The sequence below is a fragment of the Mauremys reevesii genome, linkage group 3 (genome assembly GCF_016161935.1).
Source record: "Mauremys reevesii isolate NIE-2019 linkage group 3, ASM1616193v1, whole genome shotgun sequence".
Lineage (NCBI taxonomy): Eukaryota > Metazoa > Chordata > Testudines > Geoemydidae > Mauremys > Mauremys reevesii.
In genome coordinates, this window is record NC_052625.1 from 142,575,730 (window position 1) to 142,600,903 (window position 25,174).

At 42.2% G+C, this 25,174-nt stretch overlaps 1 protein-coding gene and 2 long non-coding RNA genes across 6 annotated transcripts in view; 2 read left to right on the plus strand and 1 right to left on the minus strand.

The window, feature by feature from the left end:
• The window catches only part of RNGTT (RNA guanylyltransferase and 5'-phosphatase), a 438,367-nt gene that overhangs the window by 376,345 nt on the left and 36,848 nt on the right, over positions 1–25,174 (plus strand). For 2 of the 4 annotated variants that reach the window (XM_039528843.1, XM_039528841.1), the window contains one exon: positions 3,023–5,912. The exons of the other annotated variants lie outside the window; for them this stretch is intronic. In XM_039528843.1, the coding sequence (XP_039384777.1) occupies positions 3,023–3,186 (164 nt within the window). In that variant the 3' untranslated portion in view covers positions 3,187–5,912. Of the gene's footprint in view, positions 1–3,022; positions 5,913–25,174 lie in introns of those variants that run through there. 4 annotated transcript variants of the gene reach the window in all.
• LOC120400379 lies at positions 2,918–6,626 on the minus strand. Its single transcript, XR_005595782.1, has 2 exons — positions 6,483–6,626; positions 2,918–3,223 (listed from the first exon to the last, which is right to left on the minus strand). It is a non-coding gene; the product is annotated as an uncharacterized LOC120400379 (long non-coding RNA).
• Positions 6,755–24,839, plus strand: LOC120400380. Its single transcript, XR_005595783.1, has 3 exons — positions 6,755–7,159; positions 11,106–11,203; positions 24,782–24,839. It is a non-coding gene; the product is annotated as an uncharacterized LOC120400380 (long non-coding RNA).

Below are 25,174 nucleotides of genomic sequence, written 5' to 3' on the forward strand. Positions count from 1 at the left end.
CTAATTTAATGAGGGAAAATGGTCTGTAGTCTCAATATCTAGTTTAGCAGTCTGTGTTTTTCCAGTATAACGTTAGGTCCTGATCTTGCAAAGACTTATGTATGTGCTGAAACTTTATACACAATGAGTAATCCCAATGGTTTTAATGGGACTTACTCACTGGGTGAAATGAAATAGGCTACACTCCCATTTGTTACGTGCCAGCTGGCTCGGTTAAGGGAATGTTTAATTGCAGTGTAGATGTTTGAGCTCAGTCTAGAGCCCGGGATCTGGAATCTCACGAGGTGAGAGGGTCCCAGAGTTCAATCTCCAGCCTATGCATATACATCTACACTGCAGGTAAACAGCACCTTATCCCAAGCCCCACGAGCCTAAGTCAGCTGACACGGGGCAGCCATGGATTTTTAACTGCAGTATAGACATACCAGTTACTTCACTGAGGCCATGATTTCCCCTGTCGTGTGTGAAATAAATGTGTGTGAGTTCTTCGCGGAATTGGGACCTTATTTAGTCAAATATATGCTAAAGGCCTGCATTTAAGTGAGGCCACCCCCAAAATATGTTGCCTTAGCTCTACAGCGCAGTTAACTAACAAGCACTAGTGCTATGTTGACTTGTGCTGATGCACAAAGAAAGATACTTTGGCACGTCAACATGCTACATAAGTTGAATTTGTTAAACAAAAAAAGCCATGATAATTTCAGCTCTATTCAAGATCATTGTTTGCCAGATGGAAGACAAAATTAGTAGGAGAAAATGTAATTTCAAGCTCCTAAAATAGTATTACAAACAATAGAGAGTAAAGCAAATGAAAGCTATGAAAAAAAGTTGTCCTTATAGGATTGTGACGCCTTCAGATTCTCCTATAGACAATAAAAAAAGAATCCTCCGAAAATGCAAAAGAGCAATTTTCTTTCAGGTGGAATGAATGAGTTTAAATAAAGATATGTTGGAATAATATGAGTAACAACAGTCATACTGAACTGGCATTTTGTGGTGGTATCATAATCTTAAACATGGTATTCAGAACTACTAAGCTTGCCAGGAGGTATATGTATATTGGTAGTTGTTCTTTAAAATTAATCCACCCATGTAAATTTCTGATAATCTAGTGAAACTAAATTGTTTGGATGAGCAAATTGAAATTAGCCATTTGATCAAGTGACAGTAGGACTGCTGGTGCCTTTTGGGAGACACCTCAGAATTCAAACAGCTCCACCACCATAGCAGCTTTGTGCGTCTCCTGCAGCCCTCGCACCACCAAAAGGGAAAGAGGGATGGGCCACTAAAGAAGAGGTACCACTGTACCACCTCCTAAAGTTTTTCCCCATCAACACCAGCATTTTCTCCTAGTTGCTTCAGCAACCTTTTTTCCTTTGGCCTGCCCCAGCCCCCTCCCCTACTTCCAAGCCACAGCAACTTTTCCTCTTCCTTCCTCCACTCCCAGCATGCACAGCTTTCCTCTTCTTCCCCTTTGCTAGAGCTGGCTGGAAAAAAATTTCTAAAGAGTTTTCTCACCAAATAAATAAATGGGGGGGGTTTGTAAAAAAAAATGCAACTTCTCATGGGAAATCATTTTTTTACAATTAAATAAAAAAATCTGTGAGGAAAAAATGCATTTTTGGTTCAGTTGTTGAAAAAAGTTGTTTTTGGAGTTTTGATAGGTTCCCTCCCCTCCTCCTTTCTTAACTTTTCCCCATTGGAAAAGGTCTATGGTGAGGAGGAGAGACCCACTTTTTTCCACATTTGATAAAAGCTGGAAAGAAATAGTAAAGCTAAAATAAAATGTCTGTGGGCTACTTCTTTCCCTTTTTGAACTTCTTTCTTTTTAGACTTTTCCAGCTGAAAAAAGTTTTTTTTTAAAAATAGTGATTTTTTTCCTTTGTCCCATTAGTCCTGGTCAGCCTTTAAAAATGGTCATACAAATTTACCAGCACAGGCTTGCTGGGGCGATAACTTTCTTATTTTTGTAATTTTTGGTTTGTTTTTAGCAAGGCTAGCTACTTTTCATTATAATACTGTGTTTAAATGGACTAAAACTGATGCATACGGAAGAAATTTTTAAAAGCATCTTTACACCAAAAATGTTTTTAATTATAAAGACATTGCTATTAGGGTGGGTTTTATTAATGTTACATTCAGATTGTGCATGCTTCCAGAATTACAGTGGTATGAAAAGAATATCTTCAGTGACCCATGAAACCATATTTTTCATAGCTAGTCATGAAGATGATTTTACTTTATATCAGTTGAGGGAGATAAGTTTACTCATTTTATTTAATGGATGTTGGGGCTCAAAAGAGTAACAATTATTCTTCCTCATGAAACTGCCTCTGTAGTATAGATGTTCTTCCTCATACTATCTCTCAAAATCTTTTATAGCCCTTATCTTATATTTTTGTCCCAGCTAGTCATGGAATTCCACCTTAAATCAATATATCTTGCTTCTAGCCTTTTTTCCTAAGTCTCATATTTCATCAGACGAGACCAGGTTGCATAGGCAAAATGATAAAAAGATACTCAATTCAGAATCAAACCTTTTTATAAATTGTCTAAATGGTTTGATATTTGATGAAAAATCCAAAGACTCAGCCATTTCAGTTCCAAGTTTGTCAAAATGGATAAAATCATGTATTCCTACCGGTAACGACTTAGGTAGAGCTTCAGAGCCAGAAGACACATTGCACAAGAGCTTTGTTGCTACTACTTGCCTAAGTAATGTGCTAATTCCTGACATTTATATTGAATTTAATTTTACTTTTTGACAAAGATTTATTCTTTTGACTAGAAGGCTAGACTGGTGCCTGTTGGGACAGCAGTTCTTTATTCTCTGTAGTCCTCAGCTGTGTGTGAGCAAAGTAGAGTAATTTCATCCCTAACACAAAAGTTCTATAAAATATATGTTCAAAGCTGAACATTTGTGCCAAATACTGTCATTTATTTTGCAAATACAGGATCAAATTGTTCAAGTTGCATGCAGCCGATCAGTTTAATAACGTCAAAATGTGTTCTTTGTTCCCAGCTGTATGTAACAGCATCCAAAATCCAGTCACAAAGGAAATGTTGTTTGAGTTCATTGATAGGTGTACAGCAGCTTCTCAAGGACAGATGCAAAAACATCACCTGGATCCTGACGCTGAACTCATGCCCCCACCTCCTCCCAAAAGACCACGCACCATAACCTAAGACCACAGTCCGAATGAATAGCATGTTGTTTACAAATCTGCAGAAGGTGAAATGAAAATGTGCGTGGATTAAAAAACATTTGCAAAAAAGTCATTCTATGCATCCTGTAAATATCTAGATGCATTTTTTTCAAATGCCACATCATGAACCGACATTCTTTTTGTAACTGGCAAATTCAACCTTACTTTGTGGGATTTGAAGATTGAAATATCCAAAGGTTTAGACAAGAACAGTATAGAATCAGTGGAAAGCTGCCTTGTTTATTCATGGATATCTTTCACCTTTAATTTATAATGTTAGCAATCTGGAACTGTGAGAAAACATTGGAACACTGTACTTTTTAGAATCTGTGTTTCAAATATAGTGGTGTTTCTTTTTCTTTCTTATTATTTAATTAGTTCAGATTTGTCACGCTTAGTATAATTTATCTTAGTGTTCCTACATTTCTGAGACTTATGTTCAAGAACAAACAGCAATGTTGTTTGTGCACTGTATTGGTTTAAAAAAAACTTATTAAGTTTACTAATTTTAAAATTAGCTGGGTTTTTTGTTAAAATATTAAAGAACTGAATCTTTATTGTTGTAAATAGCATCCTTTCTAAAGGAAATGTGCTGGGTGGTCGTGGGGGGGTTGGTTTTGTTTTTGTTTCATTATTTGAAGTCACACACCTAATGTCTGGTGGGTCAATTTTAGCTCTGCATTTTAAGTTTATCTGTAGATAAGGAACACACATGAAATCCTTAGTATTAAGGTCTCTGTTTTGAGGCAGTTTCTAATACAGGGTTTAGTTCTCCACAGTGATCCCATTATAAATAATATGTAGAGGTTCACCTCACTGTGATATGCAAGAGTAATACCCAGTACTAATGATGTTGTCTTAGATCCAGGTGCAAAATGGCAAAAGAAATGCCATACAACATCTCTGATGAGGAGGTAATGCCAATGGAATAGAGACCTGTCACAGGAAAAGGGCCTCCTGATTTTAGATAAAAGCAGATCAAAGGCAAGACATTTATTGGTGGAAATTAACATGCTGAATACCAAGGTGTTAATTTTCAAAGCAGCAATCAGCTGTCCTGTGACAGTTTTCTAATCTGTTGACTTTATTTCTGTTATACCCAATGATGAAACAAATATCCTAATGGCCCTAGCTGCAGTACAATTGGAAGTTGTTCACTCAATTAAGATGGAAAAGCTGCATTCTAACGGACATATGGAGGCATTGCTCTGAGTTTGAACTAACTAGAAACAAAAGTAATTATAAAAATGCAGTTTTAAAAGTTTTCTGCACAGTTAATAAGCTGATGTTTGGCTATACAGTTATTGATAAATAAGTATAAATATAAATATGGGTGATCCATTCATTCAACAGTCCGGTTAACTAACATAATTTCATTTGATATAATAAATGATCCAAGATAGTTTATATTTAAATGAGTTTTAATGTTTGTAAATAAAGTTAACTCATGCAGTATTTTTTTCTATATGGAAATTTTAGGGCTATGCTTTGTGGGGGGGCTCCTCCAATTGTTTCAACGTGTATAAATATACACTGTATCATTCACATGGTAATTCTAATGTCTCTTTCCTGGGATACTTCATATATGTGTTAGGGCATTGAAGAGGTTTAAAAAGTTGCTTTTTTTGCTGCAGTAAAACTTGAGGAAAAAGTGTGTTCATCAAAGCTCATGTTTCAATCATACATAGTTCCCATGTATTATCTTTATAACAGATATATCATCCTATGCAAGGTTGGAAAATTATCTCCCCAAAACAACCTTATACATTTCATGTGGAAACCTATGCAACCTCAATTCACCCTTCATGGAAACACACAGTCCATTTCTTTTCCATGTAGTTTTTGTTATATTTTTCCCCAGACTTACAGCCCTACCATTGAGTTAAGTCATGACATATATTTTATCAACTGTCTCTAGTGCTGTTTAAATGTCTATGGTAATTGCAACCTTTTAACTGAGAATGAGATATGGGAAAAGAGCTTTTTGTTTTAAATATTTATCCAGATTATTTTCTCTCTTCTCCTTCCCACCCTCCACCTCTTTATTTCAACAGAATTTTAAAGTTTATAATTTGTCATTTTCTTTCGTGCATTGTAGCCTGCCCTCAACGTGCATTCCACCCAGTTCATGAATGCACTGTTGCCCTTTGCATATTTTGACATTACTTTTTTTTTTTCACTCAATTTTTAAAATTGGTATACTGAAGGAATTGTAAAGACATTGAGAGATGATCTGATGGTTTGGGAGATCTCTGCTCAGATTTGACTTGAAGTTCTTCCTGCACTGCAGCTCTGTAGCCTTTGAAAGAGGCTGATCATCTTAGGTTTTCTGGACAAAGTTTTTAAAAAACAATAAAAGATACTGGGAAGGGAAGAGTTGAGTGAAGAAGCAGATGAAAACAATGGAATTCCACTTGGACCAGCTGTTTGTTTGTTTGTTTGACGTATGAGACCCTGCTCTCTGCTACTAGATATTCTGAGATAGGAGTCAAGGGGGCAAGGAAGAGCCTGTGCCAAAAAACCTGAGGAAAAACTCAACTGTCTACTCTTAGGATATAGAGTATGAACCCATCCTCTAAGTTGTTGTTTGTTAAATAGTACATGTACAGTTACGTTTTGCTTTCAATGGAGTTCTCAGAAAATGTCAGTACGTTCCTCTGCAAACTATGTATTACGTATTTTAATAAAGTCAATGGTTTAAAAGAATGGACGTTCATTTACTTGTGCTAGTGGTCTAATTATTTATGCTTATGATATCCACCCATCCCATTGCCAGCAACGGGGTACTCAACCAATACTCAAGATTCAAACAGAAGAATTTTACATGATTTGCAGAGGTCAGAGGTTCAACTCTGGGCTAGAAAGCCTATGCATAAGCATTCCCAGAGAGCCAATAAGTGATATAGCTCTTGGCTATGATAAATATTTTTTTAAAGCAGAGTTTTCCCTTCCTACTGCCTGAGAGGGAACTGAAGAATTGGTGAATCAGAAGAACTTTTTATAATGTGCTAACATATATTACATTGTTAATTATTTATTTAAACGTCTACTATACAAAAAGACCAAACAAAATTCAGTATTCCCCCTCTCCAGTTAAATTCTCACTGGATACTAAGAAATACATATTTGGGGATGCACGAAAGACTGAATAATTTTACGTGGGCTTTGAGTGTTTTGCAGTAGTATATGTTCCATCTTCCTATATTGTGTTAAGCCAGTAAAATAAATACCGGTAAGCTCCCCAAATTAACCCTTGTCGTCTTGTGTTCCAGATACCTTCACAGTATTTCTCTCTGTGACACTACTTCTTTGGATGCATATTCCAACTCATGGGGTGTGCTAGCTGGTGCAGCTCAAGAGGTGGAACCTGCTCATAGCAGTGCTTGTCAGAGCACTTGTGCACCCCTGCTATTCCTTCCCTCTTCCTTCCTGAACATTCTGGGGGTGAAGTCATAGAAGGGGGAGTGGCACCCTCTGCTGCCTCAGTTCCTTCCAAATGCTGCAACAGATAGATTTTAGCCTCTCTGAATCCAGTTGGATCTGGAGCCTTCACGCAAGAACAATTTAGTGCCTTTGTTTAGTATAGTTTTACTTTTAGTGTAGTTTTCATTATTAGTTTTAGTGGTAAACTTATGTAAGGAAAAAAGGTTTTACTCTTAGCATAGATAGTAGATATGTCTTCAATTCTCACTACTGGTTCTGTGTCGGATTGATTTTAAAACCCGCAGCAGTGAGTCTCAGTGCCCCGGTCTACAGACTTGAGCTCACAGCACTAAAAACAGCTGTGTACACGCTCAGGCTCTGAAGCGGGTTTCAGAGTCCGAGCTCCAGTCCAAGCCGCAGTGTCTACACTGCTGGTTTTAGTGCTGTAGTGCCAGCCCAGGCTCTTATACTCGCTGCTCTGTTTTTTAAAATGCAGTGTAGACATAACCTAAGAGACCTGGCTTCAAAAGGTAGGTGCATCTCTTGTCTGGCCATTTTCCCAGGATCAGGATGCCCATAGTAGATACTTGGCATGTGTCAGAGAGGGTCGCTCTCCCTCATGGTGGTCTGTCTGCAGCACATTTACCCTCAGCGTGCTCAAGGAGCCCCAGAACAAGCTGCAAGCCTTATTGCTGCAGGAAGTTCTGGCTATGAAGTGTCTTGGATCCGATACATATAAGAGATCTGTACTCCAGGTGAAAATACCAGTGTCTGCTTCTTTTTAGCACCTTGGGGACTAAAAAGAAGAGCAATATGTATAATACTGGGGTCTCTTTCCCAGGATCAGTTTCAGTGCTTTGGTGCAATCGGTATCCAAATAATTGGATCTGATACTATAGTGCTCAGATATTTGGTTGATACCAGCCTCTGCGGGAAGAGCCAAACCATGGGAGAAACCTTCAGATCCATCTACGTTGGTTCTGAGAAAGTTTGTGCAAGACAAGAAGGCTCCTGCTTGCAAGGGCAAGTCATATTCAGGAGATACCTCAGATCCATATGACCTGGATCCAAGAATATCAGATCCTAAACCAAAGACTAATGTTCAGGCTTAAGGTGAATCATAGACTAATAGAAATGTAGGGCTGGAAGGGACCACAAGAAGTCATCAAGTCCAGCCAAATAAACAGACCATCCCTGACATGTGCTTGTCCAACCTATTCTTACAAACCACCGATGATGAGGATTCCACAACCTGTCTTGGAAGTCTATTCCAGAGCTTAACTACCCTTAGAGCTAGAAAGATTTTCCTAATATCAAACCTATATCTCCCTTGCTGCAAATTAAGCCCATTATTTCTTGTCATACCTTCGGACATAGAGAACTATTGAATACCATCTTCTTTATAACAGTCTTTAACATAGTTGACAACCGTTTATCAGATCCACTCAGTCTTCTTTTCTCAAGACTAAACATGCCGTGTTTTTTAACCTTTCTTCATGGATCAGGTTTTCTAAACCTTTTATCATTTTTGTTGCTCTCCTATGGACTCTCCAATTTGCATCTTTCCTAAAGTGTGGCTTCCAGAATTGGGCACAGTACTCCAGCTCAGACCTCACCAGTGCCAAGCAGAGTGAGACAGTTACATTCTGGGTCATACATATTACAGTCCAGTTCATACACTCCATCACAATATTAGCCTTTTTCGCAGCTGTGTCACATTGTTGACGTATATTCAGTTTGTGCTCCACTATAACCCCCAGATCCTTTTCAGCAGTACTACCACCTAGCCAGTTATTCCCCATTTTGTAGTTGTGCTTTTGATTTTTCCATCCTCAGTGAAATACTTTGTACTTCTCTTTTATTGAAATTTCATTGTGTTGAATTTAGACCAATTCTCCAATTTGTCATCATTATTTTGGATTCTCATCCTGTCCGCCAAAGGGCTTGCAACCACACCCAGCTTGGTGTCATTTGCAAATTTTGCCTAAAACTTGCCTAAAAACTTATCCTCCAGTTCTGAAAATTGCATTGAATCTGAAAGTTGTTCTAGAGTAGGCAGTAGTTTCTTTATCCACTATTTGCATGGCACCAACCCTTACTATGGTAGCAAAATCGCATGACATCGATTCACAATCAGATCAGTTACCCAGATATGCAAGAGACAAACAGCGTCTACTTGCCTAAGAGAGTAAAAGGAATGCTCCTGCTACTAGTCCTTCTTAAGTGTCCCCACCAGGGAAAAGGAGGAGGTCAGTAACATTTGTTTGCTTTTCTGTTTTGCGTATGCAGGTCCTGTAGTTTCCCCATTTACTTCTGTGTTGCACCCGAGATCGGCTCTAGGTTAGATCTGTAGTCCAAAGAAGAATCAAAATATACTAGACGTTACAGATATACCTCCAGGTTCCATTATCAGAAGAAGGAATGCACCTCAAAATATAGTGCCTACAGATCATCACACCTTTCCAGAGATGGACCCTGGCAGATTCTGCCCTGGTCTGGAAGGCCCTGTTGTTCCAACTGCAGACATCTGCCGGGTTGCTATTTGGGGCTCTATACTTACATTTACAAAACATTACTTCCTTGACCTAGCTTCTACATCGGATGCTTAATTTGTCAGGGCAATACTTCAATCCCTATTCAGTTAGGACTCCAAGTCCCACCTTCCATTTACTTCTTGATAAACTGTCTTGTTGGAAATATGCAGCAGAAATGAAGGTTACTTACCTGTAACCAGAGTTCTTAGAGATGGATTCTGCCTATTCACACTCAGAGTCCTAATGGAATCTTGATTGTGGGGAGATGGTGGAAAGCACTGAGGGAGTAGAGGGCGCCTCACCTTCAGAATGTTCAGGAACACAGAGGGGAGAAGTGAGGGGTGGGGGTGCATGAGTACACCAATGAGCATTGCTGTGAGAAGGTTCCACCATCTGAGCAGTACTTGCCGGTGCATCCCATGAGTGTGAATGCACAGAACTATGACTATAGGTAAGTAACCTCCATTCACAGTATGGCAAAAAAACAAACAAAACACCACCCAACTATGAACTGTTTGTTCACCATGAAAGCAATGGATGTTATGATATCAAAAGCTTTTTCCCTCCTCAAATTCTCATAGCAGGAATGTAGTTCAACTGAAATATTTTCTCCCTACATCTTCCCATATATTTAATCAGAAGAAGACAGACAAATTGAGTTCAGAAGCCATTAAACTATGATATTCTGATAAATTAAACGTTGACTAAATGTTCTGCACAGAACTATTCTGTGAAGAGAGATTATATTAAGGTTATTGCATGAAATAGATCTGTATAAATTATAAATACTGAAGATTGGAAAAACACATTTTCATTTTTATTAAAACACTCAAAGTTTTTCTCACTTGTACACAGTTCATTAAGGGATTGAAAGTTTTGCATCAGCAGGTAGACCTTAGCTCGTATAATTTGTCACAGCTACACTGACTTCAGTGGAGCTACTTTGATTTCACCAGCTGAGGATCTGGCATGAGGATCCTGGACCCACTCCAAAGAAATGCTGGCTGCACCAAGACACCAGTGACATTTTGGGGGTCCAGTGTCTCACACACCCTCACCCAAACTATAAACAAGTATTGAAATTATTTACAGTGCTTGAAAAACGTTAGTTTTTAGTCCTGTGAACAGTCATGAAATCTCTGATCTTAAATCATGTAATTGTAACTGCTATCATGCTTTCCCCCCTCCCAATTGAATTCTGAAGTGATTTTAGTGGCCTCTATCTCAAGAATGGCCAGAATCCAATGGTGTTATGCCATTTGGAATTATCTAACTGTAGTGGTTCTCCTTCATAGACAGGTTTGCTACTGGAACAGTGATCTTTTTCCCCCTCTGTTACTGCAGTTTAGAAGACAAGGCAAAAACAGGTTATCACAGGAAACTGCCAGTTTTATTCTGCATCCTGACAGTTACACAGACGGGGTCTCCAGAGCAACCACCTTCCTAATCTTCAGAGCAGAGAAAAAGCCTTGAAATTCATCTCTTTAAAAAAAAAAAAAATCTGCCCTCTTTTTCTCTCAGTTTGGTTCATGAAGGAACAGCCTGGAGCATTTGTCTTTATGCAGCAGTGGCTCCCCTTGACTCAAAGCCTTAGTGTAGTGGCAGCATTGTGGTAGGGTGCTAAGTTCCAGTCGGGTCAGAGAGTGGTTGTACTCGGAGTAGTGTAAACACATAGGAAAATATGGTCACCACTCTAAACAAGCTTACAATCTAATTTGAATCAAGGTGAAAGAAGTAAGTGGAACAAACAGTAGGAGGGAATGTGGAGAAGGCAGTATAAGTAGGAATGTTTTGAGTAGGAAAGTTGATCCAGGAAATAAAAGGTGAGAGCAAGGTGGGGAAGACCCCTAGGGCTCTGGTGGGATATGGCCATTGGTGATGAGCACCCACCAGTCTGAAGGAAGGTTCTAACATGCTGCTCCCCACTGTGCCTGCCTTGTAGGGTCAAGTAATAGAGAACTAGTATCACTTCATTAGGGAGCACAGGGCCCAAGAGCAAGAATCCTTTGGGATCAGATCTTCAAAGAAGCAGACTAACAGGTAAGTAACTTTCTCTTTTCCTCACAATTATTCTTTGCATTAACTCAGAAATCTCTGTGGTGTAACTGTGCATGCACCACTGGGAAGTGAATTTCCTCCTCACTACCCAGTGAGCGAAGGTGTCATAATGAGAGATGAGCTTCGGTCAAATCTCTGAATTGGACCACCACACAAAGAAATTTCTGAACTGAGTGTGTGCTGAAGAAGGACTTTGTAATTTAGACAGTGCTGTGTGAGTACATGTGCAATGTGATGCATTATGGACCTCGCTACTGAAACTATGAGCCTGATCCTTGGCCTCCCAGCTGCTTTGTGCAGCTCAGGAAGCCCAAACAGTCAGAAAGTTGCACCAAAGGGACAGCTGGGGAATCCTCTGGAAACCCTAAGGTTGGTGTTGCAGGCTCTACACCACTGACTCCCAGTGCTCTGCCAGCATATGAGATGTGCTGAGTGCACTACACTCCAGTGATCCCCAGCCAGAAGATGGTTCTGGTTTAAGATGGGGACAGAAAGGTGAATTGGAGCCACCTTCCCCACCAAGCAGTGCTCTGTTGAACCCATGAATTTCCAACCCTTTGTTCTGATTGCAGAAGCTCATGGTAACTGGGCACAAACACCATGTATAGTATTTCAGTGCATATGGAATGCCAGCCATACGCATGAAAATCCAGAATAAATTCACTAAACTCTGAAGTTACTAGGGGTTTTCTTCAGTGAAAACAAGATCAGAATCTGACCGTAATAGAATGAGATTAGAATAAAAGCAGTGACCTTAGCTCTGAATTTCCTTTGTAAGTTTGTTAGGCACTCAGTGTTATTTTAGTGTGTCTTTTAATGCTTATTACATTCTTTTGTTTGTTGTGTAGACAAATACTCTGCTATAAGGTCTTGTTTTAATAAAGTTTTTGCTTTACTGTATGAGGTTTTGAGATACATAAAATTACCATTCAAATATAAAACATGACATTTAGGATAAAGTTCAAACAATAAAGGGAAAAATCGACTGCATCAAACTGCAGAGAATTCACATCTCTAAATAGCCTTCTGCTCTTAAAAATGCTCAACTTGCTGGAATAATTTACTTTCTGCTGCTGAGCAGTTTGTTCTTTTTTAAAAAATAAAAATTTAATGTGTTACTGTTGTGTAGAAAAATCAATCCTTTGGAATCAATGATAATTTTGCAGGTAGTTAATACTTATTCACATGAGTGGCGGTGTCTGCCAGTGTTCTGCAAAAATAATGTGTGACAAAACAAATATTCAAGTTTGTAACATTACTACTGACCAGGTATGGGTTCTAGATTTTACCATTTGTTGTTGTTCCCATAAATGTGTATTTTACCTCTGCAACCAAATGGAAACTGTGGCAGCCAATCAGATTACTGGATGGCTGCCCTCTTACTCATATAAAAAGAGAAACAAATACAGCTTTTCTCGTTCAGATGCTAACACATTTATTAAAAGTACTGTGCACCTTTACCAAATTACTTAACAAGAAATCACCTTCATTAATCTGAAGCCTGTAGCCCTGGTCAAACCAGGCACTGGAAGTTTTCTTTGCTGTGAGGGATCCTCCTCTGGTTTGTGGCTGCTGTGCAATGGCTCCTTTGCTACCCTCCTGAACCCTGGCAAAGAAGTGTGTATGGGGGAAAGGGGCCATGGCTGGGGTGCTGCTGCAGCCTCCGGAAGGTAGCTCTAACATACATTAGGTTAGGGACTAGCCCCTTCCCCTGCAGCCCCAGGATTAGGGAAATGCAAAATTGCCTTATGGCCACCTTTGACCTTCCTGCCCCCTCTAGTCCTGGACTTAGTGCTGTTAGCTGGACCAGAGAGATCTGACCCCAGTTCCCTAGATCAGTGCTTCCCTGCCAGGGATAAATGCACAATTGTTATACAACACTATAGTTGTGCATAGTGCTTAACTAGGGTGACCAGATGTCCTGATTTTATAGGGACAGTCCTTATATTCAGGGCTTTTTCTGATATAGGCACCTATTATCCCCCACACTCTGTCCTGATTTTTCACACTTGCTAACTGGTCACCCTATGCTTAATGGATACATGAAATGGCAAGGAGAGCTTGGCAAAGTATTTTGTATGAAACCTTTTAACCAAAAAAAAAAAATGCAGAATTTGCTCTGTTTGTCAGGGGGTAGGGGGGATTCCAGAAAAAAATCTAAACATTTCATTTAGATGTTTTCTAAATGAAACTTTTCCATTTTTTTGAGTCAAATGAATTTTCATTTCAAATTTTTCTTCAATTTTTTTTAAATGTTAAACTTGAAAACAAAACACATTTTGAGTTTTATTACAAACCATTTTCTACAAAACGTACCTTTTTGGCCAGTAGTTCTCACTTCCTCCATTGTCTGTACTGGAGAAATCTATCTTGTACTTCTAGGGAGATAATTTAACAAATCCTCAACGTGGAAGAAACATCTGTTGTAAAATGCTGATTCTTGGTGCACACTACCTTTTCACTTTTGTATGTTGTGTTACAAAGTATGGCTACTTCTATTGATAGAGCAAGGTGAAAGCACTTCACCATTATCTCATTTGTGCCACTGTTGGTGATGTGGTCAATCATTATGGAACACATTATAATAATTCCCAATATCATTTAAAGACTTTGGGATGTTTTGGAGTGTAGGATTCTATTGATCACTTTTTAATGCATATTTAAAATGAAAAAATGCAGATTGGCAAATGCCAATTGTAGAGCTTGTCGGAAATTTTTCTATGAATATTTTTTCTCAAAAAATGCTGATTCATTGAAACAAACTGTTCACAAAACAGGTTTGGATTTGACAGGTCTCCTGATTCAAAAAGAGTTTAAGTTTTGAAACAGTTAAAATATCTTGTTCTGACATTTTCAAAATGAACAGTTCTGGCTTTCTGATTTGAGATGACTTTTGGTTTTGAAGTGTTAGCTTAATTAGATTTTAAAAAGAGAAAAAAGGTGAAAATCTAAATGAAATGTTTCACTTGGCCTGAACTGAAAATGTTTTTTTGCTTGGTTGGTTGGTTCACAAATGTTTTTGAGATTTTGCCTTTTCATACCAATTTGAGCCAGAATTTTTTTTTTAAATCTTGACAATGGTTGAAGGATGGGAAAAGTTTCCTGCCCAACTATAGTCAATAATTCTATGCCTCATTAAAACAAGTCAACTAACGTAAATACTATATGTTCAGTGATTGCCAAATTAAAGTCAACAAACTATAACATCTGAGAGAGCACAATTACTTCCTATTGTAAGTAAAGAGAAATACAGCAGCATCCCAAACAACAGCACACACAAAATGGAAGTGCAATTAGATAAGACTAAATCAGGTCAAGGCTATAATGTTAAATCTGGGTGAGATAAGATGGGTGAGGTGATATCTTTTATTGGACCAACTTCTGTTGGTGAGAGAGACAAGCTTCTGAGGCACACTAAGCTCTCCTTCAGGTCTATGTAAGCTTGAAAGCTTGTCTCTCTCACCAACAGAAGTTGGTCCAATAAAAGATATTACCTCACCCACCTTGTCTCTCTAGTATCCTGGGACCAACACAGCTACAACAACACTGCATACAACAATTAATTTTGTCAGTTTGCTTAAAGTGATTGTGCTCTCTGCCCAATAAAACAGATTCAAATAATTCTAATTGAATATTTGTTCGACTATATCTACAAGAAATGCAACATGAGCACATCATGTCTCGTTACTGAAGTGTTCTGCCAGGTGAGACTTTTTTTCCTTCAAGAAAAGCTGCCAATTCATTTGTCAGTTTGTATACATGAGACAAAACTTTGCCATGGGACAACCAATGAACCTCAGCATGGAAAAGCAGATGGACACACACTGCCCATTTCCTGACAGAAAAACCTGAAAGCACTGGGAATTCTTGACATTGTTTTTGATATAATTTACAATTTTCCCAACACCTTTAAGAGTTTTGTGAAGCTCAGGTATCACATCTTCAGCTGGTAACACCTTCCTGTGCACGAAACAGTGGTTCCATGGTACAATGGGTGCTTTCAAAAGGATTCTTTGCACAAGTCCCAAATGTTTCCCTGTCATTGAAGCATCTCCATCAGTTGTAATACCACACTTTGTCCAGCTCAATGTCACCTACTGCATATAATTATTCAGTGCACCAAATATATCAACAGCAGAAGTAGGCATGTCTGCACTAAATAGGTATTGTTCTTGAATCCCACCATCCCATATATGCCTCACATTAGCCAGCAAAATGGCACGATTTGCTATATCTGTAGATTCATCTAATTGGAAAGCCAAATAATCACTTACTGAAAGATGGTCTGTTGTTTGCTATTGGATGTCTTCTGAAATAGCACAGATTCCTCTCCTCATTATATCCTTGGAAAGAAGGACTGTTTTTAACTTTTTTGCAGCTGACTCAACAATTCAGTGCATATGTCAATAGCAGAAGGTAAAATTAACTCCTCAGCGACTAGATGAGCTTGTTTATGTTTGGCAATGCAGAGTGCAGAAAGGTAAGAGGCATGCAATGCTTGCTCTTGGACAGTATAGCCACATTTAAGAATTTTTTGTGACATTTCCAAATCTTTGGATTTTCATTGAAAAACATCAATTGGCTTGTCTTTAGAGCTTGGGTGTTTTCTCTCCAAATGCCTGTGTAATTTTGATGGTTTTAGGTTTTTGTTAGTTAACAATTCCTTGCAGATGATAAACTGTGACCTGTATTCACCCTGTTGATCCTCAATAAACAATAACCCAAATTTTAAGCAAGTGGGGTCATACCTATGATTACTTCCCTTCTCACATAGTGAAGAATTTTCATTATCACTGCTACTTAGGGTGGCCAGATAGCAAGTGTGAAAAATCGGGATGGGATGGACAGTAATAGGTGCCTATATAAGGCAATGGATCAGTGTCCTCGTCGCGCCACCCACCAGTACCTGACAGCAGTCAAGGAAGCTAATGATCCAACCAGTGAGTCAAATTCCATGAGCACCAGCTAAACCAATCCCAGCATTATCGTCACCGACAACCCCAACATGCAGCCCGGCGACTTCTATGTCATTGGTCCAGCTCTATGCGCATTACAATTCAACGTGGAGGGTTTGTCAGTTGCCAAGTGTGATTTACTCGGCATTCTTGCTCATCAACATACTATTGACATCATTTGCTTGCAAAAGAACATGTAGCAACTGCTGAAGCTGGGCATTACAGTATTGACGGCTTCAACCTGTTTATTGAATTCTGTAACACCATCCAGGTTGGCAGTTTCTGGCTGGCAAATGTTTACAAGCCTCCAAGCGTCAGCTGGAACCAACAGATGCTACCAAGCCTGTGACACCCAACTGTCTACGTCAGAGATTTCAACAGCCATCACACAGACTGAGGGTATAAGGAGGTTGACATAGATGATGAACAACTTGCAGACTGGGCATCTCAAAATGACCTTGCCCTTATCCATGATTCTAAGCAGCGAGGCATGTTCCATTCTTCTAGATTGGATCATGACTACTCTCCTGACTTATGCTTGGTCAGTTCAGTTCATGGCCATCCTTAGCCAGCAACATGCCAAGTCTTGGATAATTTTCCACACAGCCAACACAGACCATCATTGATCCATATCAGGCTACAGCTCCAAGTTGTCAAGAGTTCCAAAAAGAAGTGGTGGAACTTCTGAAAGGCCAACTGGAAAAATATCGGGAAGTGCTGGAGAAGGGTGTGGTGACAATACCAGCCCAGCATGCCTTGGTAAATGAGACAGACTATTGCTCTGTGGTGCTATTTACAAAGCAGCCTGAAGAGCCATCCCACGCAGTTGCAGCCTGGTCTACATCCCCTGTCTTGAAGAGGAGAGCACTGTCTTGCTTGCAATATGAGGCACTGGTGACTCAGATGTCACTGACCATCTGATCGTATCATTGGACGCTGCTTGCCAAGCCAGATGGGAGGAGACAACCAAGAAGATGAGCTTAACCCGCTCCAGCTGCATATGTTGTAGTCTGCGCCGATGCCTTAGAGCAGTGCAGCAGCCACCTGTACTCTCCCAACCCTCAGTGACACCCAACCAGGTAGCCAGACACCTTTGGAGAAACAAGTGCGAAGACAAGTGAGGAACGAATGGCGTATGTTTAAACGTGTACATTAGATCAGAAGCTGTCCAAAACCATTCATTGTAACAGAGCTGGAACAGACACTGGGTAGCATCAAGTGTGGAACAGCTGCAGGCTATGACAACATATCTCCAGAATTCCTGAAAAACCTTGGCCCCTGTTCTCGGCTTTGGCTTGTGTAATTCTCCACCAGGGTCATCAGTGAAGGCAGGCTACTGAAGATATGGTGCACCGCAAAAGTCATTGGCCTCCTAAAGCAAGGAAAAGACCCAAGTCAAGCATCAATCTATTGTCCCATATCATTATTATCCGTGTGCTTCAAGGCACTGGAGGGCTTGGTCCTACAGTGCCTATTACCTGACGTGGAGAGAATTTTGAGCCCTGACCAAGGCTTTTGCCGAGGCCGTATCACATGTGACCAAGTACTCGCACTGACCACATTTGTTGAAAATGGCTTCCAGAGAAACTTGAAAACAGGTGCTGTTTTCATTGACCTAACAGTGGCGTGTGATACGGTATAGCACACTGGCCTGCTTGTGAAGGTATCAAGGGTCCTGTTACCTTGGGTCAAAAGTGTTGTTGAACTGTTCCTACACAATAGGTCATTCAGAATCCATATGGGGGAGAAGACAAGTGCTTGGAGATGACAGAGCAATGGGGTACCCCAGGGCTCGGTGCTTTCTCCAACCCTGTTCAACCTTTACATCAATGACCTGCCAACAACAGAGTCATGTAAGTTCATTTATGCAGACAACATCTGTTGTGGTACCCATGCCCAGACATTTCACAAGCTTGATGCCACCATAAATCGGGACACGATAAAGTTAGCTGACTACTGTAAGACTTGGCGCCTCCAACCAAGCGTCATAAAAGCAGTCTCCAGTTTGTTCCATCTTCATCATGCCAGCACAACCCGAGAACTGAATGTTTATCTGAATGGTCAGAAGGTGAAGCATGAAGTAGAACCAGTCTATCTAGGTGTGACCTTAGATCGCACACTGAGTTACCAGGCCCACCTGAAGAAGACAGCAGCTAAAGTTAAGACATGCAACAATCAACATGGTTTCTGTAAAGGGAAATCGTGTCTTACTAATCTATTAGAGTTCTTTGAAGGGGTCAACAAACATGTGGACAAGGGGGATCCGGTGGACATAGTGTACTTAGATTTCCAGAAAGCCTTTGACAAGGTCCCTCACCAAAGGCTCTTACGTAAATTAAGCTGTCATGGGATAAAAGGAAAGGTCCTTTCATGGATTGAGAACTGGTTAAAGGACAGGGAACAAAGGGTAGGAATTAATGGTAAATTCTCAGAATGGAGAGGGGTAACTAGTGGTGTTCCCCAAGGGTCAGTCCTGGGACCAATCCTATTCAATTTATTCATAAATGATCTGGAGAAAGGGGTAAACAGTGAGGTGGCAAAGTTTGCAGATGATACTAAACTACTCAAGATAGTTAAGACCAAAGCAGATTGTGAAGAACTTCAAAAAGATCTCACAAAACTAAGTGATTGGGCAACAAAATGGCAAATGAAATTTAATGTGGATAAATGTAAAGTAATGCACATTGGAAAAAATAACCCCAACTATACATACAACATGATGGGGGCTAAGTTAGCTACAATGAGTCAGGCAAAAGATCTTGGAGTTATCGTGGATAGTTCTCTAAAGATGTCACGCAGTGTGCAGAGGCTGTCAAAAAGCAAACAGGATGTTAGGAATCATTAAAAAGGGGATAGAGAATAAGACTGAGAATATATTATTGCCCTTATATAAATCCATGGTACGCCCACATCTCGACTACTGTGTACAGATGTGGTCTCCTCACCTCAAAAAGATATTCTAGCACTAGAAAAGGTTCAGAAAAGAGCAACTAAAATGATTAGGGGTTTAGAGAGGGTCCCATATGAGGAAAGATTAAAGAGGCTAGGACTCTTCATTTTGGAAAAGAGAAGACTAAGGGGGGACATGATAGAGGTATATAAAATCATGAGTGATGTTGAGAAAGTGGATAAGGAAAAGTTATTTACTTATTCCCGTAATACAAGAACTAGGGGTCACCAAATGAAATTAATAGGCAGCAGGTTTAAAACAAATAAAAGGAAGTTCTTCTTCACGCAGCGCACAGTCAACTTGTGGAACTCCTTACCTGAGGAGGTTGTGAAGGCTAGGACTATAACAATGTTTAAAAGGGGACTGGATAAATTCATGGTGGCTAAGTCCATAAATGGCTATTAGCCAGGATGGGTAAGAATGGTGTCCCTAGCCTCTGTTCGTCAGAGGATGGAGATGGATGGCAGGAGAGAGATCACTTGATCATTGCCTGTTAGGTTCACTCCCTCAGGGGCACCTGGCATTGGCCACTGTCGGTAGACAGATACTGGGCTAGATGGACCTTTGATCTGACCCAGTACGGCCTTTCTTATGTTCTTAATCTTCTTAGTAAACTGGCAGGTTTATCATGGGGTGCTCATGCTCCAACTTTGAGGACGTCAGCTCTTGCCATCTCGTATTCGGTAGCGGAGTACTATGCACCAGTTTAGAGTCGATCGTCATACACCAAACTGGTGGATACGCAGTTACTTGCCACCATGTGTATCCTCTCCAGCACCCTGTGTCCGACTCCACTCCCCTGACTTCCAGTTCTGAGCAATATTGCTGCTCCTCATATCAGATGAGAGGTTGCCACTGGCAAGTTACTGGAGAAAGTAAGCACCAACTCAAGCCTGCCACTGCACAATGATCTTTTTAAAGCACCAGCTGCATGTTTGCTGCCACGTCGCCCATTATGGTCTCATCCTCCACACCAAGATGTTAGGGCGGAAACACTCTGGTGAGAGAAATGGATATCTGTTACATCCCCAACCAGTCCCTCATCGCTGACCCCACAATTTTCTCACCTGGTTTTGACCTGGCCCGTCACCAATGGTCCCTGTTGAACAGTTCTGGACTGGGCAAGGTCTCTGTGCAGCCAACCAGTATCGCTGGGGCCTTTATGACAGCCCTTTGTGCAGCTGCAGCGCAACACAGACGATGATGCACATTATCAATGAATGCCTGCTGTCAAGGCTGAATCCCAACTCTCTCCAAGTGCAGAAGTGGAGCCTGCAAGGATTTTAAAAATTAATACTGGCCACTCCAGTCTTGTATTAAACTCCCAAGGTTACAGCATTTCTCTGACCTTGGCTTGGTAAATGCTGCCACCACCCAAATGCAAAAAAAACCCCTTTGAGCCCAGGAAGGAGCACTTGGGAATTCCTCCCTCAAGCCTTTTCACGCCCCCTCCGGGGAAAAGCTGAGAAAGAAAACAAAGGCAATTAGCTGTGGCTATCAGCTAATTAAACATGCACAAACCTCTTCAGACACCAAAAATCCAATCCTGTTCTTTAAAAAAGGTAAATTTTATTAAAAACAAACAAACAAACAAAAATAAAATACATTTGGAACTTAGGCTTTTGCTAGATTTTAAAAGAGCAATTCCAAAAATCAAGCACCCAAAATAGCTTTCTTAGGGGTTCAGCTTAAAGGTTACAAGCAACCAAAAGCATCGGAAGTTAGCACAGAGGAGTCCACAAGCCAATAAGAAATAAAAGAAATAACCCTAATCACGTCTAGCTAAACATTCTGATCTACTTACACATTTGGAGTTCAGATAAGTAGTTCTAGGCATGATCTGATGATTTATGATCATACCTGTCTTAAGCTGCTTATAGCATGGCTGCTCTGTCCCTGCAGCCCAGAGAACAACAGACAAAGGGAAAGTTTCTTCCCAATTCTAAAAAGTTCTACCTTCCCATTGGCTCTTTTGGTCAGGTGCTCACTTTTTTTTCTTTACCTGGGGGACTTTTTAACCCTTTACAGGTAAAGCAAGTAAAGAATAGCTACCAAGAAGAATTTTACAGCTAACTTGTTGGCTGGGTGTCCATCAAAGGGAGCTATCCTCCCCTTTATTTATCACACACCCACCCAAATCACAGATGGTGCTGGCCAGCCTGGTTCAGGTCGGGTCCACACCGGCTGGGATTTCTTCCTGGAGGTTTAGGAAACTGAGGCCTTGTCTACACTACAAGACTATTTCGAATCTACTTAAGTCGAATTTGTGGATTCGACCTTATGAAGTCGAATTTGTGTATCCACACTAAGGACACTAATTCGAATTTCTGAATCCACATTAACAGGGCCGGCATCGACTTTGGAAGCGGTGCACTGTGGGAAGCTATCCCACAGTTCCCGCAGTCCCCGCTGCCCATTGGAATGCTGGGTAGAGCCCCCAATGCCTGCTGGGGGAAAAAATGTGTCGAGGGTGGTTTTGGGTAACTGTCGTCATCGAACCGTCAATCACGCCCTCCCTCCCTGAAAGCGCCGGCGGGAAATCTGTTCGCGCACTTTTCTGGTCAGTGACAGCGCGGACGCCACAGCACTGCGATCATGGAGCCTGCTGCGATCATCGCTGCACTTATGGCCGTTGTCAACTCACACCTTATCGTCCACCTCTTCCACAGTCAGCTGCTGAGAAATCGGGCGAGGAGGCTCCGGCAGCGCGGTGAGGAGAGTGGCGCAGACCTCTCAGAAAGCAGGGTACGCCGGGCAGTGGAGATCATGGTGGCAATGGGTCAAGTTCATGGTGTGGAACGGCGATTCTGGGCCCGGGAAACAAACACGGACTGGTGGGACCGCATAGTGCTGCAGGTCTGGGATGAATCACAGTGGCTGCGAAACTTCAGGATGCGTAAGGGCACTTTCCTTGAACTCTGTGACTTGCTGGCCCCTGCCCTGAAGCGGCAGGACACCCGGATGCGAGCAGCCCTGAGGGTGCCATAGCCCTCTGGAAACTTGCCATGCCAGACAGCTACCGGTCAGTAGCGAACCACTTTGGCGTGGGCAAATCTACCGTGGGGGTTGCTGTGATTCAAGTAGCCCACGCAATCGTTGAGCAACTGCTCTCAAAGGTAGTGACTCTCGGAAACGTCCAGGTCGTCATAGATGGCTTCGCCGCGATGGGATTCCCAAACTGCGGTGGGGCTATAGATGGGACTCACATCCCTATCCTGGCACAAGCCCACCAGGCCAGCCAGTATATTAACCGAAAGGGCTACTTTTCAATGGTGCTGCAAGCACTGGTGGACCATAGGGGACGTTTTACCAACATCTTCGTCGGGTGGGCGGGCCAAGGTTCATGACGCGCGTGTGTTCAGGAACTCTGGTCTGTTTAGACGCCTCCAGGCAGGAACTTTCTTCCCGGACCACAAAACAACGGTTGGGGATGTGCAGATGCCTACAGTGATCCTCGGGGACCCAGCCTACCCACTAATGCCCTGGCTCATGAAGCCCTATACAGGCGCCTTGGACAGTGAGAAGGAACTCTTCAACTACTGGCTGAGCAAGTGCAGAATGGTGGTGGAGTGTGCTTTTGGACGTCTTAAGGGGAGGTGGCGGAGCTTACTGACTCGCTCGGACATCAGCGAAAAGAATATCCCCGTAGTTATTGCTGCTTGCTGTGTGCTCCACAATGTCTGTGAGAGCAAGGGCGAGATCTTTTTGGCCGGATGGGAGGTTGAGGCAAATCGCCTGGCTGCTGTTTACACTTGCTCAGCCAGACACCCGTGCCGAAAGAATATCCCAGCGGGAAGCGCTGTGTATCCGGGAGGCTTTGAAAGCAAGTTTCCTCAGAGAGCAGGCTAACCTATGACTCTCCACTTGATTTTAAGAGACGCTGATCCTGGGCCTGTGTCTCTATGTGTTGAGTGAGATCTGCAGTTACATACCCCGTTCTCCAAGTTTCCCCCACTTCCCAAACACGTTTTAAAACAAATTAAACGGAACAGTTATTGTTAATAAATCTTTCTTTTACTTTGCATTTCTGTTCTGGGTTTGAAACATGGACGCATACTGTGCTGGGTACGGTGTGCACTGATGTACAGACCGCTTGTACAATACAGGACGGACAGCCTCCTGCTCCTACATAGGTCTCTGGGGTGGGGGACGGTTTCAAGTGGTTGTGCATGTAGGGGTGGGTTTGCTGGAAGGGGCGAGTGGGGCCGTCTTTGGATAGGGATTTGGATGCAGGCTCTGGGCTGTGGGTTTGGGCGTAGGAAGGGGTGATGGGTGTGGGATAAGGGTGAGTATCTGTCCGTGGATGGGCTGTTGTTGGGGCTCAGGGCAGCGGAGAGGATCGCGCCTACGGTGGAAGTGCATGGTAAGGGCAGCATGCCTTAACATTAGGGGGTGGCAGGCGCTAGGACCGTGGACAAGCGTACACATCACAGAATGACCTGGGGCAGCATACACCACACAGAGTGACCCTGGTGACTACTGACTGCAGTCTGTGTGTGCCCTGCAGTTGATCCTGCCCCCGATACTCTGTACCCTGCTAATGTAGGCTATCCCGTGCAATTATAAATCCCCTGCCCCCCCCCCACATACACACAGTCTTGTGACACGAAAGACGTGACGGAAAGAGTGAACAACAGCAAACAGCTTTTATTAATCTACTACATAGTGGGGTGATGAAACTTGGATTTTGGACTGGGTGATCCTGTAAGGGAAGCGCTTCTACACAGTTATAGCGTCAGAGGTGTGTGGTACATTAGCGCTCAGCTGTGGTGCAGTGACAGTTCTCACGGCCCCTACCGCCCCTCCGTCTTGTAATTTTAGGTGAGGGGGGGACAGGACTTCTTGGCGTTGGAGGGTGGTTGCAGATACAGTGCAGGGGGGCTCTCTCCTCCTGCCTGCGGTCCTGCAGAACATCAACAAGGCGCCAGAGCGTGTCCGTTTGCTCCCTCATTAGCCCAAGCAGCGTTTGAGTCGCCTGCTGGTCTTCCTGCCGCCACCTGTCCTCCCGTTCGCTGTGTGAGCGCTGCTGCTGAGAGAGGGTCTCCCTCCAGTGGCTCTGCTGGGCCGCCTCGGCTCTGGAGCAGGCCATCAGTTCCGCGAACATCTCGTCCCGAGTCTTTTTCTTTCGCCGCCTAATCTGAGCCAGCCTCTGCGAGGGGGATGCCGGGGCAGTCCGGGAAAGAGCAGAAGCTGTGTGATGGGAAACAGTAAGTGATTTCCTTGAACAGATACATGTTTGCGAACAGTGAACACAGTGTAGTCAGTTTCTCTGAACAAGACCATACAGGGCACCAAGTTCCACGAGATCTCAGGACAAGTTCGAGATTTCGGAATATGCTCTCATTGGCGGCGCCATTGCACAGGAGAGCGGACAAGCGGGGAGAGACAGCTGAATCCGTCTTGCAGACAGTCCTGGTAAGCCTTAAAGTAGATAATGCTTATCATTTAGTGGATAGCTGTGCTCTCCTGCTAAAGGCAATCTGTAAAGCAGAAAGGCTGAGCCTTTTCCAGCCCCTCCCGCCAGTGCACGGGAAAGATCAATGTATGCTTGTTCTCTGTGGCCTCCAGCACGTGGCTGTTAAGCGAGGGTCGTTGTTATGCAACCTAATTTAAAACCATTAACAGTAGTAACAATACACTAATTGCCCTACTTAGATGCAGCCTGTCCAGAACGACATCACCCTGAGGCGGGTCACTCGGAGTCAGAGAGAGCGGATGCTAAGGGAAGCCCTGCACAGACCAGGACCATATGCAGCAATGCTGGTGGAGGCGATGGTTCCTATGTACATTAGGATGTCCTGGCGCGGAAGAGTGTGCTTCCACGGAGCACCCAACAAGGCACCTCTCCCCAGGAACCTCCTGCGGAGGCTTTTCGAGCTGCTCTCTGAGACCTTTTTTGAACTGTCCCAAGAGGATTATTGCTCTATTCCTATATGTGTGGACCTACTTTTGTATAGTTTGAGAGTTTAAAATTTTTATATAGTATTTCTATTTTTTATATACCTGTTTTTTAAAAAATAAATGTTTCCCTGTTTGTAGCACTTACCG